This window comes from Schistocerca americana, chromosome 1 (assembly GCF_021461395.2).
Source record: "Schistocerca americana isolate TAMUIC-IGC-003095 chromosome 1, iqSchAmer2.1, whole genome shotgun sequence".
Classification (NCBI taxonomy): Eukaryota; Metazoa; Arthropoda; class Insecta; order Orthoptera; family Acrididae; genus Schistocerca; species Schistocerca americana.
The window spans coordinates 172,113,023-172,131,278 of record NC_060119.1 but is presented as its reverse complement, the minus strand read 5'-3'; the positions used below and the strand labels follow the sequence as shown (position 1 = coordinate 172,131,278).

The following is an 18,256-nucleotide window of genomic DNA, read 5'->3' as shown; positions in this document are numbered from 1 at the left end:
TTTTCCAGACGGAAATAAAATATCTGGGACATGCCATTAACGTGCAGGGTATTCACCCCACCCAGATTCATTTGCGAGCCATCAAAGATTTTTCCGGCTCCCAAAAAACTAAATGAACAGCACGCAGTGTTAGACAAACTGAAGTACTACTTCAAATTCATTCCTCGCACCTTTCAGATTGCAGCTCCGCTTCACAAGTTACGGTGTAAGGATGTTCCGTTTGCATGGATCAAGGCACGCCAGTTGGCTTTTGATCAACTGAAACAGGCACTATTTAGTAACATGTGCCTCATACATTTTTATCCAACAAAATCAGTGGTTTTAGCAGTTGACACTTCTTCTATTGGCCTAGGCGTTGTGTTGGATCACTGGATTGCCCAACAGCATTTGCCTCCAACTGACTAAAACTCAGGCAAATTACAGTAAAATTGAAAAATGAAGCATTGGACATCATTTGTGGTGTAACCAAGTTTCATCATTACCTCTGAGGAAGGAAGTTCTACTTGGTCACGGATCAAAAGCCACTCACTTCACTCTTCTACCTAAGGAAGCTTGTTCCGCCACAAACGGCACAGAATTTGCAAGAATGGACTGTACTGCTGTTAAATCACACCAACCTAGGGCTCAATATTCCAATGCCACTGTTTTGTCAAGGTTATCACTGGACAAGGTTGATCAGTTTGACTCCTCCAAAGCATTATGTTGTCAGATAAGTGCTCTGGACACTTCCACGGTTAACAATTTTCCCACGGACCTTCAATGCATAGCACAGGAGACAGCTGTGGATGCCGATTTAAGCACTGTGCTGAATTACAAGCATGCAGGGTGGCCACAGAGAGTGAAAGACATTGTTTGGCCAGAAGTTTGTTGATACTTCGCTATCCGTCAAGCCTTGTCAGTACAACATGGTGTTTTGCTGATGCACACTGAGAATGACCAGGCCTGAGTCATCATCCCTTGCATGCTTCAGCAGGATGTTTTAAGTTTATTGCATCAGGGACATCGGGATACTATGAGGACAAAGCAGCTTGGTCAATGCCACTGTTTTTGCCCAGGGATGGATACCCAGATTGAAGACAGGACATCACGCTATGTCGCTTGCATGGAGCAACAGGCAGCTCACTCTCAATGCTTTTCTAACTGGTCATGCCCCAGCAGTCCATGGAAATGCATCCACATTGATTTTGCTCGACCTTTCTGGAACACATGATGGCTTATTGTAGCGGATGCCTTCAGTTGTTTTCCCTTTATGGTTCTGATTAACTCTACAATGCAGGCCAGTACAACCGTTACACTTACTTCAATTTTTTGCATTGAGGGCTTGGGGCTTGCCAGAAGTGTTATACATGGAGTCATGAACGATGGATGTCGAGTTTAAACTTGTTCGGGGCTCATATGTCACGTATTCTCTGACAGCCAACAAGTATTTGGTATGTTCTGAGTGCTCCACTGTGAATGGCGTAGCTAATGCGAGCATTAAACATGATAACAGTGAGTTGCTTAGTGAATTTTGATTCCATTTGATGCGAGTTGTCATTGCTGATAGTGATGGTGTGTGACAAATTCTGCAAAAGTAAGCGAAAAAAAGAATTTGCAGGATATACGCTTTCTTCAAGCGGAAAGCACATGCACATGTTACCGCTACTATCGCTCTGAATTGTCAACAATGCCATCCCTGTCCATGAGTCAACATGCACGAACCGCCATTGTTCGTGAACCGGACTATAGTGTCTGATAATGGACCGCAGCTCACGACAGCCAACAGAATTGAACATGTGACAACAGTGCCATTTCACCTGCAATCAAATGGCGAAGCTGAACATTTCGTTCGAACATTGAAGGCGCAGTCGAGTACATTCTGTAGAACTCAATCAGGGAGGAGGCCAGGCAATTGTTCATGCCCACCTACCGTGCAATACCTTGAGATGGATCTTCCCCAGTCAAACTCCTCCATGGCCACCGGCATTGCACCTGCTTCATATGCTGCACCCACTAACGAGGAGTACCCATCAATATAAAGATTCTCATTTTCAGATCCAGGACGCAATACTCAAGACCTTCAAGCCCGGACAGCGATGGCAACAGGGGATTGTTACGTGCGTCCTTGGGCACAACATGTTGTTGTTTCTTCCTTTACAGGGCCACTGCTTGGCATGCAGCCAACAACCAGGGTCACAGCAGTTCACTGCGGACCAGATGGCATCTCAGCATGAGGCACTTCCCATAGAGATGGATGCGCCCTCATCCCTGATGCCATCATCACAACAGTCCATGTCACTGAGGGCGTCCATCTTTGCCCTGCCGTCTTCCTCTTCAAGAGGGGTCCTGCAGCGTACAAGACTATGCCCTGGATGTAGGCAGGTGTCCTCCCTGCAATTTACGAGGTGTTCTCGTGAGGGCTCAGGGCAGATGCTTGGGCACAGACGGCAGCCTGTCGCCGACTTCAGTTCTGTTCCCGTCCTATCTGCCACCCCTACATCCAAACCTCCATCTCACTGTCGGTTTGCACCACAACCATATGCGACCATGGCCAGGGGATTTGGGGGAAACAAGTGTGGTGTTGTAAGCACAGCACACACCACCAGGCATTGACAGGTCGACAACCCACTCTGGGGACAGCATATAGTCCAGCAATTGCTGTGCACCAAGAAGTCACAGTGGTGACATAGCCAGAGAAGTGATACGCACCAGCACTGTAGCAGAGAGGGCAGTTCCAAGTCAGCTCAATAATGAGAACCCATCTTTCTACTTGTGTACTTCGCACTGCATCTGCTTCTATTGAGTACATGCCAGCCTGTCTTCGTGAACATTCTAGAGGGACAAGAACTGTTTACTATCCAGCCTTGGCTTCTGGAATAGTAGTTGAACTTCAGGATCTGGTGCCTAAGCCAATTTGTAAAGTCGAGTATTCACCAATAAATGCGTGTGTTCTTGACAGTAATCATTATCAGTGTTCTCCTCATTCTCCTCTCACAGTGTTTCACTCAGCACACTATACACAGTTGAGGCTTGTAACACGTAAAATCTCCTTCTGTGGTTGTGTCAAAAGTGTGATAAAACAGATACAACTTGAGATCTCTTAGAAGGTTCATGGAGAGACAGGACAACTAAACATTTTAGATCTGAAAACTATGCAAGAGCAAGAATTTCATGGCATTTCACACTGAACTGGCACAGAGAGCAACATGAGACTTTATTAACTTTGTAAATCTTTTTTCAAACAATTAAAAGTATCAAAAGAAGCTAGTAAGAGCCAACTATTTTCTTGAATCCTTCTGCAGCACATCCATAATAAAAACACAATCTATACGAAATGTTAAGTAGAACAAAAATGAACAGCTGTACTCACGAGTGGTTTTTGAGATAAGGTGTTATGTTATACATAACAGTTGTAAGAAGCGTAACCACTCTCTCTTTTTCTTGGCTGCCATAGCTGACATCAAGAAGAGGGGCCAATAATTCTGCAAGCACAGCCTGTGCCTGAATACTGTACTGTGCTGCTGATGTTGATACTGTAAATATAAAGAAGGAATAGGTCAGAGAATGTACGTTTAAATTTCTGAATCACATATATTACATCATAATGCAGCATAATACTTGCAGAGTCCAGTAACTGATGCTGTGACATCATTAAAATTTATTACAATATTAAATAGCAACCATTATTTGAGTTTGAGAATTATGAATAATGAGTATTAAACATTTGTTGAGACCTGAGGTGACTTACTATCATTACAGGCTTTAATGAAGGTAATTTTCCACTGTATTTTCTACAGACAGGTTTGTACTGTATCAATGGATGCTTAGCCTGTGTCACTCAGATCAAGCACCCTCCCCTCCCCAACTCAAACTTAAGAATGCAGCTTCAGCAACAAATACTACTACCCACAAAGATTATTACCTGCAATAAAAATGTTTATCTTCCCATACATTGGAGCTCCTAATGAAGGAAAGACAGGTTCAGTAAACAGCAATTTTCAGGGAGAGATGAATTAGCTGTTAGCTCAGTACTGCAAATCTTATTAGTACCTGGGACATTAAGTCATGCAGAAGCAGATGATATCTATTTCAGTCTTAGCTGCATCAACATTATTACAATTTAGCTTACATGGATCTTACTCATGTGCTTCTGGTTCTAGTAACATACATCTGTGGAAATGACACAGAATATGTAGCAGGGCTCCAGGCGACAGAGTCACTGACAAACACAACATACAGGAATCACAAAAGTAAAATTGTATTTTGTGGATGATGGAGCTGACACATCGAACTTGCAACAACAGATAATGTTGCACACTTATACTACTGGTGTCAAGATAATATCATATATGATTCATGTTCCTGGAGAATGCAACTCTGTTCTTGTTCACTCTGTTTGGCTATCAGAATAACTCTCTAATACTTTTGTGTTGACTGTTTGTGAGTGTTCACACAAGATGAACATTTAAAATAAAGTGACTTAAAGTTAGTGTAAGTATGGCTATGCAGTCTACCCAGCAGTATAACTATATTAGAGCAACATATTTCGGCTGTGGAAACCATGACATATTGTGGCAGAGTGCCGAGTTTCAGATTTGAAGGCTTGGAATCTGGCACTGCAATCTCCAGGTTGTTATACTGGTAGCATCAAGTTCGTGTGATTACAGAGCTGCTATCTCATATCGACACAATATATATTAAGTAATAATACACTGGGAAGTCATTTGTATTAAAAAGTAATTTCTTGGCTTACAAGAAAGATTATTGATCAATATAATGAATCACCACATACAGACAGTAATCTGCAAACATGTTCTCTATATGGAATGATTGTGAATTGTGGATTTTGTGGTATATACTCTCACAATGTACACTATGTGATCAAAAGTATCTGGACAGCTGGCTGAAAATGACTTACAAAGTTCATGGTGCCCTCCATCGATAATGGTGGAATTCAATGTGGTGTTGGCCCACCCTTAGCCTTAATGGCAGCTTCCACTCTTGTAGGTGCTCATTCAGGTGCTGGAATGTTTCCTGGGGAATGGCAGCCCATTCTTCATGGAGTGCTGCACTGAGGAGAGGTATCAATATCGGTTGGTGAGGCCTGGCATGAAGTCGGCGTTCCAAAACATCCCAAAGGTGTTCTATAGGATTCAGGTCAGGACACTGCGTAGGCCAGTCCATTGCAGGGATGTTATTGCATGGTAACCACTCTGCCACAGGCCATGCATTGTGAACAGGAGCTCGATCGTGTTGAATCGTCTAATTGCCGTCCCAGAATTGTCTTCAACAGTGGGAAGTAAGAAGGTACTTAAAACATCAATGTAGCCCTGTGCTGTGATAGTGCCACACACAACAACAAGGGATGCAGACCCCCTCCATGAAAAACACGACCACACCATAACATCACTGCCTCTGAATTTTACTCTCGGCATTACACATCCTGGCAGATGATGTTCACGGGGCGTTCGCCATACCCACACCTGGCCATCAGCTCACCACAGTGTGTACCATGATTCGTCACTCCACATAATGTTTTTCCACTGTTCAATCATCCAATGTTTACACTCCTTATACCAAGCGAGGCATAGTTTGGCATTTACCGGCAAGATGCGTGGCTTATGATCAGTTGCTTGACCATGAAATCCAAGTTTTCTCACCTCCTGCCTAACTGCAATTCCTGTGTGATGGTCTGGATAGATGTCTGCCTATTACACATTACAACTCTCTTCAACTGTCGGCAGTTTCTATCAGTCAAAAGACGAGGTCAGCCTGTACGCTTTCGTGCTGTACGTGACCCTTCACGTTGCCACTTCACTATCACACTGGAAACAGTGGACCTGGGGATGTTTAGGGAGTGTTGAAATCTCACGTACCAACGTATGACACGAGTGACACCGAATAACCTGACCACATTCGAAGTCCGTGAGTTCCGCAGTGCACCCCATTCTGCTCTCTCATGAAGTCTAACGATTACTGAGGTCGCCGATATGGAGTGCCTGGCAGTAGGTGGCAGCATAATGCACCTAATATGAAAAACGTATGTTTTTTGGGGGTGTCTGGATACTTTTAATCACATAGTGTACATAATCCAAATCATTTGATTCAGGCACAGGAGACATATCAAATTTTTTGTAAAATTTCACCATAAACTTAGAACAGCTGATGTTAACAAACAGCATAACAACAACAACAACAACAATAATAATAATAATAATAATAATAATAATAATAATATAATAATAATAATAATATAATTTTGTTATATATACATACAATAAAACCCAACACTTAATTACCCCTTGCTCTCTTCAACTTTTATAGTCCTGTCTTCCTCAGTTGCGTGAAATATTACGGTATATTAATAATTTTTACTTATGGACCGTCTGACATGGCACTAAAATTGTGTTTTATTCAGTTGCTGTCAGACGGTCCATAAGTAAAAATTATTAATATACCCCTTGCTCTAATTATCATTTCATCCTCTATGAATTCTAATACTGAATAATAGCATTTCCCCCAAAGAATCAAATGTAACCTTGTTTTTAGAACCTCTGGTTTCATATTAAACGTACTTTTGTCAATTAACTTGTTATATATTGTCATCCCTATATACTGTGGAGTCCGTGCATATGATGTCAATTGGCAGGTGGGTAGCAAAATGACTCCCCTCAAGTATAATTTGCCTGCTGTGCAGGAAAATTATAATTTCATAAATGTGCATGGAGGGAACAGTTAGGATTTCAGGGTGAATACGTGGACAAGGAAAAAAAATTCCCGGGTTTTTCCCGGATTTCCCGGTAAAAAGATAAACTTTCTCTTGGGTAAAAATACACTTTTTCTGTGTCAAGTGACAGTATACTTTCCCTCGGGATCACAGAACTTATCAGTCCTTTAACCCTTTAACTGCTCTGGAAGATTTAACGCATGTGCCTCTGTACCTGTCCTTGTATGCTCTGAACGTGTTTACGCGTGCCATAAGTCGTCCTACCTGGCATGGTACTCTGAATGTGTCTACGCGTACACATGTTCAGACTACCAGGCAGAAAGACTGGTGGCGCGTGTAAACACGTTCAGAGCACACAGGGACAGGTACAAAGGCGCGCGTTAACTCGTCCAGGGCAGTTAAAGGGTTAAATGGTTAAGCTTTTATATACCAGCATAGGGCCTCCTGCCACTTTAAACTATACAAAAAAATGCATTTTGGAAAGATCTTTGATTTGCAGCAACATGTATGCTGCATATTTTCATATTACGAAAGTACAGGGTGTACATAAAGTCCAGGAATACTTTCAATTATTTATTGTCCAAGAACCAAACATTGTACAGATATCACACATGTCATTTTGAAGAGAAATACTGAAAGTTTGTTTTCATGTATACCACCACAGCGTAGTTTCGTAAGTTCGTGGGTACCTGAACACGGAGCTGCCTTATCAATGGATCAGGCATGCTACAGAAGGGCACAGCTGCTTCATGAAACGGCCACCCTGATCACCAGATCTCACTCCTAGTGACTTTTTCTGCGGGGAAACATGACAGATCTGGTGTATGTACTGCCTCTAGCATGTGATGTAGCAGAGCTCCAGGCGAGAATACGGGAAGTGACTGCCACAGTTTATGATGCCATGCTGGGAGGGGTATGGCAAGAATTCGATTACCATATCGACATCTGCCAGGTCACTCATGGTTCGCATATCATATGTTTTGGGGGGGTTAGTACTTAGTTCTTGTGCAATAAATATAAATAATTGAAAGTGTTCCCGCACTTTATGTACCCCCTGTACATGGTCGATTTCCACCAAACACAGAACGTTAGTTTCCGAAGCACTGAAATCGAGATCATCATGTGCTTTTGTAAGCCAATCACATCTCATGTCACGTGACCTCACCAGCCGATGATAGCAGATATTCATTGCGTTTACATGGGGCTCCCAAAACCTGATTTCGTAAATCTTTGTAAGCCAATCACATCTCATGTCACGTGACCTCACCAGCCGATGATAGCAGATATTCATTGCGTTTACATGGGGCTCCCAAAACCTGATTTCGTAAATCTATCTCCCAATACCACTCCTGGGTAGTCATTTAATCACTTCAAATTCGATTCTGGAAATCCGCTTCTGTTTGCCTGTTTTCCAGTTCCGCAATCGATTTTCACTGCCATGTAAATGCAGTCAGCGTTTTGTCTCGTTTTTAAAAATTTCAGCTAATATGAACGGAGTGACTTTTTGTACAGTGAAGGATAAGCTGAAATATTAGGCTGAAGCTGTTTACACCTCGTCTAACTGAAGAGAAATAGCGATTGTGTTGACTAAGTCATGTACTACATCTGCTGTTTTCCAGGCACCGTAGTTGACTGGGCTAGCAAATCTGCTTCTGACCTTAACTTGTCAAAACGACAGCAAAAAATGGTTTCTGAAACTCAGTTTTTGTCTTTTGGAAGATGTGTCACATGTAAAAGTAGTGATTCAGATCATAGGACACGTGATGTAGTCAGCTTGTAGCAACACACTGTTAAGCAGCATGAACACACAAGGAAAAGTTAATGGTTTAAAATAATGTACATAGAATAGCTACAAGAAAAGCTAAGGTTTCACACATAATATTTGTCTGTTTTGAAGGTGTTACACTTCGATATACCACACAAATGTGTCAGTAAAATTTTAAGTAATGATGTAAATGTCTAGTCTTCTGGGCTCAAAATTCTTGTAAGTGGATGGCCCTCAAGGTGTTAATCTTTAAATTAAAAGCTCTGTGATTTAAAAAATTCAAAGCACGTTCACACACGAACATAACTCATATTGCACAAAATTAAATGTACTTTGAAAGTAATGCTTTTCAAACGACCAATTGCAATATTTTCCAGTGACCTGTTAAGATTTCGTTTCAGCAGTTGTCAGAGAGCACCAGAAAACTTCTTACCGTGCCTGCAAAGCCATGATAACGTAGGTAGCCCATATGTTCATATGTAATGACATTAATAGATCTTACATTACGTCATAAACAAAACAGGACATCAGAGGATAATCCAAGAGCATCGGAATTTCGTAAACCATACTAAAATCCATAATTCGGTTTAAAGAACACATTCGTAAGTCCAGATGCACAAAGAAGTAGGTCCCAAGCTGATATTAAACTTTTCAGTGTGGTTTTTGGAATGCGTATTTTCTTCTATTACCAGTACTATATTGTCTCATGTTTAGTTCTATGGCATAATGCAATACCTCGCAAAAGATAACAATGTGCACTTGAAATTCTGCAAACATTTTACACCAGCCAATAGTGTTTCAAATAAATTGACAGCCTCTGTGGAAAAAGTTAGTTAAAGACAATTTTGTTTAGCAAATCAACAAAAATAACTTAATTGTTCTGCAAGGCAATTAATACCTGACTGCCAAAAACCTGGAAATAAAATAAAATCAGAAAACTGAGACTAATAACATATTTTAGCCTTCCATAATTATGTTAATATTTTAATTCACTTTATAGCTCCCAGCCACAGAAATCCGTCTTGTTTTTGAGAGCTGTAAACCAAGAGGAAATAGCAAACCGTTATGACGTCATGCCCATCGGAAGTAGTTTGTTGTTGTAAATTATTGCAGTATTCATCCTAAAGCCTTCGACACATTTTGCTGTTGGCAGGTGCTTGTGTGTGAGCTGTGTTTTGTTGCTGTAAATGACGCTTCTCTTCGCAAATTAAGTTTTATTTTTTTTCCTCATTTATGTTTTATTGCTGCAGTATTATATTGCCATGACAGGCTAAAGTGGAATTCTTTATCAGATTATGAGCGCTTACCAGTCAAAACTACTAAAATTTAACTGAAGACTTAAACAATGAAAAACTCCCAGAATTCTTTAAAATTCCTGTGTTTTTCCCGATTTTCTCCTGGATGAAAAAAGTCCTGGATTTTTCCTGGTTGTCCCAGAATGTATACACCCTGGATTTGTAGTTTCCGAAATAACAGGCAACAATATTTTTTTAAACTGTGCAGTCATCATGTTGCCGCATGCGTTTTATATACTGAAAATTAAAGTAAATTATGACAGCCTTTCCACAATTACTGACTATGTTTGAAGTCTGTCACAAATCCATACCTTCTGCATCCTAATACACATACAATGTATCCATATACAATGAAGACAGCCACAAAGGTTTCAGAAATGAAATTCCATAAAACAAAATTTTCATGGTGGAACGAGAAAGATCCCCACTCAAGCTTGGAAGTACCAAAAGTATTATGGAAAACAGTGCTGATCAAAACTAACTTACCAGAGGAATCCTTTTCCTTTCCATCAGGCATACTTTCCAGCTCCTCTTCTTTGACAGCCATGTTGCGACGTAGCCAAGTTGTTTGCTCCAGACAAGCTCCTGCTATCTGAGCACATGACTCTATAAGCTGTGCACAAAGATAAAAAAATATAATAACTGTATGACATGTACGGAACACTTATTAACCCAATACTGAAGCTTGAACATAACAAAAGTTTTACCAAGAATCTGAATCTGATTTCACAATTGTCTGAATTTTTCACCAGGTATTCAGGGTAAATCTTTGAAGCTGAAGGTGAGGCAATACCAGACCATGTAGAAGATGGTTATGTAAAACAAATTAAAAAAAGAGACATTATTTATACACTGACAAATATTTATAAAGCATATGGTTACATGACCAACTCAATTTACCGAGTTAATCACTGCCCACAAAACTTACAATGAAAATATAAAAGAAAACAAATTTCATTAAGAAGTTAATAATACTGGTGATATAAAGCAACATTTCACAGCACACACATATCAATTCCAAACTATATTCTTGTTTCATAATCAAATCATTCTAGACCTCTTTTTGAATGCACCTGCATCTGATACCTACTTCCCATCTTAATTAGGATAAATTTACATTATGTTCATTCAGCACATCCCCCTCTTCCTCAAGAAACTTTTCATATTACTGAATCTTATGTAAACTAATGGAAAATTCAAGATGGTACAAACATATCTACAGAAGGAAAGATCACTATGCAGTGAAAAGAGGAGATTTGGCAACAGAAAAGCATGTAAAACAGCAAAGTACTGACTGAAATTTCAGACCACTATCTTTGTAAGGGAGCTCCAACTCGGTGAGTGGAGGTATTGAGAAAAATGTGTGGAGCTGTGTGGCTGAGCAACAGCATGGATGGAGGTTAGGCAGGATTACAGATGTAAAAATTACTTCAAACAGACAAAAAACTGAATCATGAAGGCAATAGACTACTTAGCAACAAATAGAACCAAACTTTGCAGATCAGTTAACAAAGATGAGGGTTTAGGTGACAGCACCAATGAATATAGGTGTTACGAGAAATTTTAAGAAGGTAGGGAAACATTTCTCCTTAGGAAAAGTGGCAGGATACAGTAACAGGTGGACAACACAAGAGGAAGACAGACAATGGAGACAGTACAACATAATAACAAGTCCAGTGAGCGAACAAAGATTGAATGTTAAGGCATAGCGAATTCAGAGCCAAGACAACAATGAGTAGTGAGACCAGTACTGTGGCACAGAGATGCACAACTGATTGTGGAGCTGCTGTGCTGCCAGCTTTAAAGGGAAGCCCTGGGTGCAAATAGGCTGGCCCGGTGTGTGTGTGTGTGTGTGTGTGTGTGTGTGTGTGTTGCAGCTGCACTCACAGTGGCAAACGCATTACCCACAGGTGCAACCATGTTGCCTAGCAGTTGTAATCAATGTCCAGAAGTCCTTCAAACTCACTGGGCTGAGATACCAAATTCCTTCCCCTTGAAATGGGCACATAGGGCCAGAAGTGACCTGCACAAAGCTGTTGGAGGCCAATAGGTGACTCAAGTTGAGGCCTGGCATAGAAGCCCGCAGGCAGAAAGGAAAAGCTGGGGTGCCTGGTTACATGCAAGGGTCCAGCGGCATGGTTAATGATGGTGTGGGTGATGATGGCTCAGAGGGTGGAGGCGAAGGCCCAAGAATGGAAGTTGTAAAAGTGTGGGTGTGGGAACAGCTTAGGTGGGTGTTCCAGGACTGACCTGTGTCAGCAGCGGTGGTAAAGCTGGTAGGCTTGGATGGAGCTGGTTAGCATGTTGATGCTCTAAACTTATCAGAGTGTCCACCATCGTACGGCACCGCCCTTGGATGGCAACCACCACGACCACCATCTATGAAGATCACCCCATATGAGTGTGCTCACGTAACTGAGCACGGCAGAAAGCACCTGCCGTTGTGGATCCAAGGCCCTGTGGCCTGTGGGCCCAGGGGTTTGAGGACAAAATGTGGCTTCTGCCCAAGAAGGAGCTCTGCTGAGCTATGGTCATGGCAGGACTGGTACTATCCTTGATGTTACTGGAGATGTAGAACTGTTCAAAAGCTGCAACGAATTGGGGTCTACTGTCTGACACTGTGGGGCAGCGAATCCTCTGTCTTGAATTTGGACAAGAGAATTGAGAGTGGCATCGGTGGTGGTGGGCACCATGCTGACAACATATGGGTGGTCAGAATGATGACATATAGGTAGTTATAATAAGTGTCCACAACAATGAGCCACACAGGAGTCAACTAAGTCCAGATGAATGCTGTCCAAGAGGTGATGGGGGGGGGACGGACCAGGGGGGCAAGAGACTGAGATGGAGCAGGTTGGTGCTGGGAACAAGTGGAATGTCTGAGCACACAGGTCTTCATATCTCTGTTAGTCCCGGCCAGTACACTTGTCACCTTGCAAGGGTTTTCATCTGCAGCATACGCAAACACCCTTGATGGAGTAGTTGCAGAGCCTGGGGGGACACATTAGGTGGGATGATGACACACTGGGTAGCCGCTCCGTGTTATGCAGGAGAACATCATCAGAGACAACTGACAAACAGTGGAAGAGGTGAGCCCAGGCCCAAAGTTCTGGATCAGCAGACATGGAAAAAGAAGTGCGCCACCCTTGGAGCACATAGTGTATGACATGCTGCAAGACAGGCTCGCTTTGCAGCTGTGTAGGTAGCTGTAATGGGAAACCCATCCCAGGAGTGCAATCTAGATGAAAACAGGATATTTTCTGTTGGTCAAATGATGGGTTGCACCCCACAAGCAGAGGAGAAAGGACAGCCGCATTTGTGTGTTGTGCAGTGGGCTCATATTTAATGTCATAAATGTAAGACATGAGGAAGAGCACCCAGCACTGGAGTCATCATGCAGTTTGCTCCAGAAGCCGAGAGTGAGGCCCAGAAAGAGCTATTAGAGGCTTGTGATTCATAATGAGGGTGAACTTGGTTCCAAATAAGTAAACATGGAGGTTCTTAATGACACTCCAGATGTGTGAAAGCATGCTCACAGGCAGCTGTCCACCTGTACTGAATGCCCTTCTTCACAGCTGGCTGAGGAGATGCACAATGTGAGCCTCTTGTGGAAGGAAATGATAATTCACCTTTCCCAAAAAATTCTGCAGCTCCTGTAAGTTTTGGGGCAGAGTAGATAAGTAATGTCAGAAATGTTGCAGTCAGGGGAGTGGATCCTGTCTTTTTTGAACAAATGATCAAAGTATTCCACTTGCTCCTGAAAAAACTGACATCTTGTGCCCTGCATAACGTAACATAGTAAAGGGAGTGCGGAGGTTGTGCAGGTGGTCCTCATGTATAGTGCTAGTGGCAATTAAGTCATCAAGATAGATAGTAGAAGCAGGAATGGACAAAGTTAACTGTTCCAGATACCTCCTGGCTGTCGCATCTGACTGTCCTGATAGTTGATGACAGACAGTAATGTGGAAATGTCCATCTTTTCCAAAGTGAGTACAGTGTGCCCAGTGATCTGGACAGCCCACACGCCGATGTGCTGTGAAGCAATCAGGACATGGCATGTGACACAACTACTTAAATCAATGGGGTGTTACAACCTCCTCCGCAAAGGCCATGAAGACCTGCAAAATTGATGAATCATGATGCCGCCAGCAGGAAACAGACTTGTGAGAATTCCGCCCCCAAGGCAATCACTGGACCACTGTCCCCTGGGTTCAAGCCATGAGGCATTAGTTAGGTGCCTTTGTGATCTCAGTAGAGTGTGCGGTTTTCAAAATATCGTCTAAGGAAGTGAGTCCAGTTTGAGGGCTACAGTGTGAAATTCCAGACTGGGACCCAATTGGATCACATCTTGGACCAGAGAATCTGGGTATGAAGTTTTGCAAGCTGGGTTTGTACAAGTGAAATTGCAACATCAACTCAACTCTTCCAAATCCATCACCCATGAGTGGTACGACTGACCATGGTGCTTATGGTATTGATGGAACTCGAGGTCTGATATAACCACATTGAATCATACTGAATAATAATTGGAGAGCAATGAACACATTTCCTCAAACATGAGTGCAACCGGGTTTGAACACGGAGCCAACTTCTTTAGCAAGAAATACGTCCCCGAGGAAGCCCAAGAAAGGAAGGGCAACTGTTGGAGGGCACCATCCAAACCGAAAAGCAACTAAGTGCTGTTTCAGCCACTGCAAATACATGTCCCAATCATCCTTTGTGTAGTCAAATGGTGGAAATGCATGGACGGCACTTCACCCAGGAAGTGATGACAGCCGGGATGTGTTGGGAACCCCGAATCTGTAAGTGATCAAACAAAAGTTGAAATTGTTGTTGGAATTGCTGTTGCTATTCCATGAGCTGCACGAGTTTGGTGTCCATGGAAAACCACTAACCTTTTTACCTTACCATCAATTATAGTAACCAGAATCAGACATAACATGGAATGACTCAAGAACCAGCAGAGGTAGCCTGATTAGCCGAGAGCATTTACTGTAAGCCACCAGAGAGTAACAGGTGGGCAACATGAGAGAAATGCAAACAACACAGATGGCAGAAGAGAATAACAACTCAAGTGAGCACACCAAGATTGAAAACTAAGGTGCAGCAAATTCAGAATGAAGCCAACAATGTGAAGTTACATCAACCCTGTAGCGAAGAGAAATAACTGACTGCAGAGCTGCTGGTGTGCCAGCTTTAAAGGGAAGCCACAGATGTCAGTATACTGGCATGGTGGGCGTGTCTTACGGCAGCACTAGCAGTGGCAACAGCAATAACAGCAGACGCAGCCACAGCTGCACCACTTAGCAGCAAGCCTTCAAACTAGCTTCGCTGGTATAGGGTGTATACATGGACGAAGAAAAAAAATTCCCGGATTTTTTCAGGATTTCCTGGTTAAAAATACACTTTCTCTCCTTTTTCTCTGTTAAGGAACAGTATACTTTTCCTCGGGACTGTAAAACTTATGTGGTTTTATACAAAGGCGTAGAATTTCCCAAAACTATAGAAAACGAAACTCAGGGGAAAAAAAACGTTTTGGAAAGATATCTGATGTGCAGCAACATGTACACTGCATATTTTCGTATTACGAAAGTATAAATTAGAATTCCATCAAACACCACCTGTTACTTTCCGAAGGATTGAAATCGAGATTACGATGCGCTTTTGTAAGCCAGTTATAGCTCATGTCAAGCGATCTCACCAGCCGATGACAGCGGATATTCAAAGCATAGGACACGTAATGTAGTCTGCCAATAGCAACATCATTGTTAAGTAGCGCAAACACACAAATAGGAAAAGGTAATGGTTTAAATTAATATACATAGTGTTGCTACAACAAAAGAAAAGCTTTTACGTATAATATTGGTCTCTAATAAGTTACAAGAGAAGCTAAGCTTTCACACATAATGTCACTCTTTTTTGCACGTGTTACACTTTAGTATACATCACACAAATGCGCCAGTAAAATTTTTAACTCGACATAAATGTCTGATCTTCTGGGCTCTAAAATATTCTAAATGGTCATCCTCAAAGATTTGATTTTTGAATGGGAGTGAAACGCTCTGTGATTTAAGAAACTCATCGGACATTTGCGCACAGAGTTCATCTTGTGTAAAACGAAATTTACTTTACTTGAAAGTAATGCTTTTCAAACAACGACTTGGAATATTTTCCCGTGACCTGTTAGAAATAGAATCGTTTCAGCAGTTGCATCAGATGACAGGCATCACCACGCTTGCACAGCTACGATGACGCAAGAAGCCCGCACGTTCGTACGTGTAAAACATTAGAAGATCTTACATTATGTCATAAAAGAAACAAGACATTAGAGGATATTCCAAGAGCATGGGAATTTTGTGAACCATACTAAAATGCATAATCTGGCTTAAATGTACATGTGTATGTCCAGATTCAGATGTAAATTTTCTTGGAGTACCAGTACCATATTATCTCATGTTTGGTTCTTTATTATGGCATAATAATCATACGTGCTAAAGATGAAAATGTGAACTTGAAATGCAGCGAGTAGTTGAAACTAGCCAATTGTGTGGAATTAAACACTTCACTTCAAATAAATCGACTGCCTCAGCAGAAAAGATTAATAAAAGTCAAATTTCTTTAACAAATCGACAAAAATAACTTCATTGTTCTGCAAGGTGATTAATGCTTGACTGTCAGAAAGGTGGAAACAAAATAAAATTTGAAACTAATAACACGTTTTAGCCTTCAATAAGTATGTGAATGTATTTTAATTCACTTGATAGCTCCTGGCCACAGAAATCCGATTTGTTTTCATTTCACATGAGAGCAATAAACAAAGAGGAAACAGCAAAATCACTGAACATAAACACAGGTCACGTGGAGACTACCACCTACCCACTACAACTCAGACTGCACTGTGCATCAGGCCCGGATCTACGATATTTCCGAACCAGGGCAATGTTAGGTAATGGCGCGCCCCCTCCCTTGAGTGTTTGAGGTAGGTGCCAGAAATTTGAAAATATTGGACTTTTCAAAATATCTTCATTTTGTAGCACACGTCTTTCTAAAGAGTCTGATACATGAAACAAATATGTTTGAAGGAACGTAAGACATGTTATTTGATCTTAAGTGTGCGAAGTACAGTGTCACGCCTCTTCACACAGGATTCTTCCATCGCACATCTCTGTATTTCGCTCTGTGGAATTCAAACGTGTAATATTTTGTAATGGGTGCCATCGAACTATATTCAGGCCAGTGGAAATTAAAATGACCTGTGGTGCCTCTCCTACTTACAGTCGGCCAGTTTGACATCCTGTCCCTCTTTAAAAAAAATCTTGCAATTAATACTGGCAGAACCGGCAGAACAAGAACTCTTCAGAAAATTTGCAGTCTTTACTGCCTATTAACTTGCTGTTTTGTGTGACATAAAATTAAATATATGATACATAAAATGAGGAAAATAAGGTCTTTAAATATGTCTGCTTGTGTCTGTATGTGTAGATGGATATGTGCGTGTGTGCGAGTGTATACCTGCGAGTGTATACCTGTCCTTTTTTCCCCCTAAGGTAAGTCTTTCCGCTCCCGGGATTGGAATGACTCCTTACCCTCTCCTTTAAAACCCACTTCCTTTCGTCTTCCCCTCTCCTTCCCTCTTTCCTGATGAGGCAACAGTTTGTTGCGAAAGCTTGAATTTTGTGTGTATGTTTGTGTTTGTTTGTGTGTCTATCGACCTGCCAGCACTTTTGTTCAGTAAGTCACCTCATCTTTGTTTTTATACATAAAATGAGTAAAGACAAGAGACAAGCAAGACAGTATACATTTTTCAATCGTTAAGTCCTAGCTTTTTTTCTCTCTGATCTTGCCACAGCTTTATATGGCGTACTTTCCTTTCTGGGAAAGAATCTACTACCTCGTCAAAGTTCGTCAATGTTTTGCTATATGAAAAAATGAAATGTCGTAGTCAAATACTAGAAAAGCTGTTCCCCTCTCTCCTCCCCGATGAAGGAACATTTGTTCCGAAAGCTAGGAACGTAAATTTTCAGTTCTGTTTTATGTGTATCTATCGGCTGTACTGAGCTGAGGTAAGTACTGGCCAGCCCCTCTATCTCTTTGTTAGTATTTGTAATACAAATAGTACCGAAGACTGGTGTGGTTTCTCGATCTGATTAAGTCTATTTTGTCACTGTCTGAAAAGATAAAACGAAATAGGCCAGCGTAATATTGAAGCAATTGTTACACACACCAAATAAACGCGACTGTTTTGGCATAAATGGTCATTTTTATAACATGACAGAATATAATTCACGAAGTACCAATATCAAATGTCTATTAGACCTACTATAAGCAAAAGGCTTTATGTTAGGAAACAGTTTCACATTTAATTAATGCACACCAGTTTCTCAAGCAAGAGATCAAAAAGTAATATTACGAAATATTTATATAAGTTTGGAACTGACTTATTCTTCTACAATTTGTGTGATGTCCCCGTTTCTTCTCCCTCCTTGTTCT

General features: G+C 41.4%; 1 protein-coding gene across 1 annotated transcript in view; it reads right to left on the bottom strand.

Moving 5' to 3' along the window:
- LOC124566579 (protein dopey-1 homolog) overlaps positions 1 to 18,256 on the bottom strand; it is a 378,074-nt gene that overhangs the window by 105,480 nt on the left and 254,338 nt on the right. Inside the window, exons 25-26 of the mRNA XM_047131121.1 lie at positions 10,253 to 10,379; positions 3,350 to 3,512 (exon numbers count right to left, since the gene is read on the bottom strand). Coding sequence (XP_046987077.1) covers positions 3,350 to 3,512; positions 10,253 to 10,379 — 290 coding nt within the window. The remainder of the gene's footprint in view (positions 1 to 3,349; positions 3,513 to 10,252; positions 10,380 to 18,256) is intronic.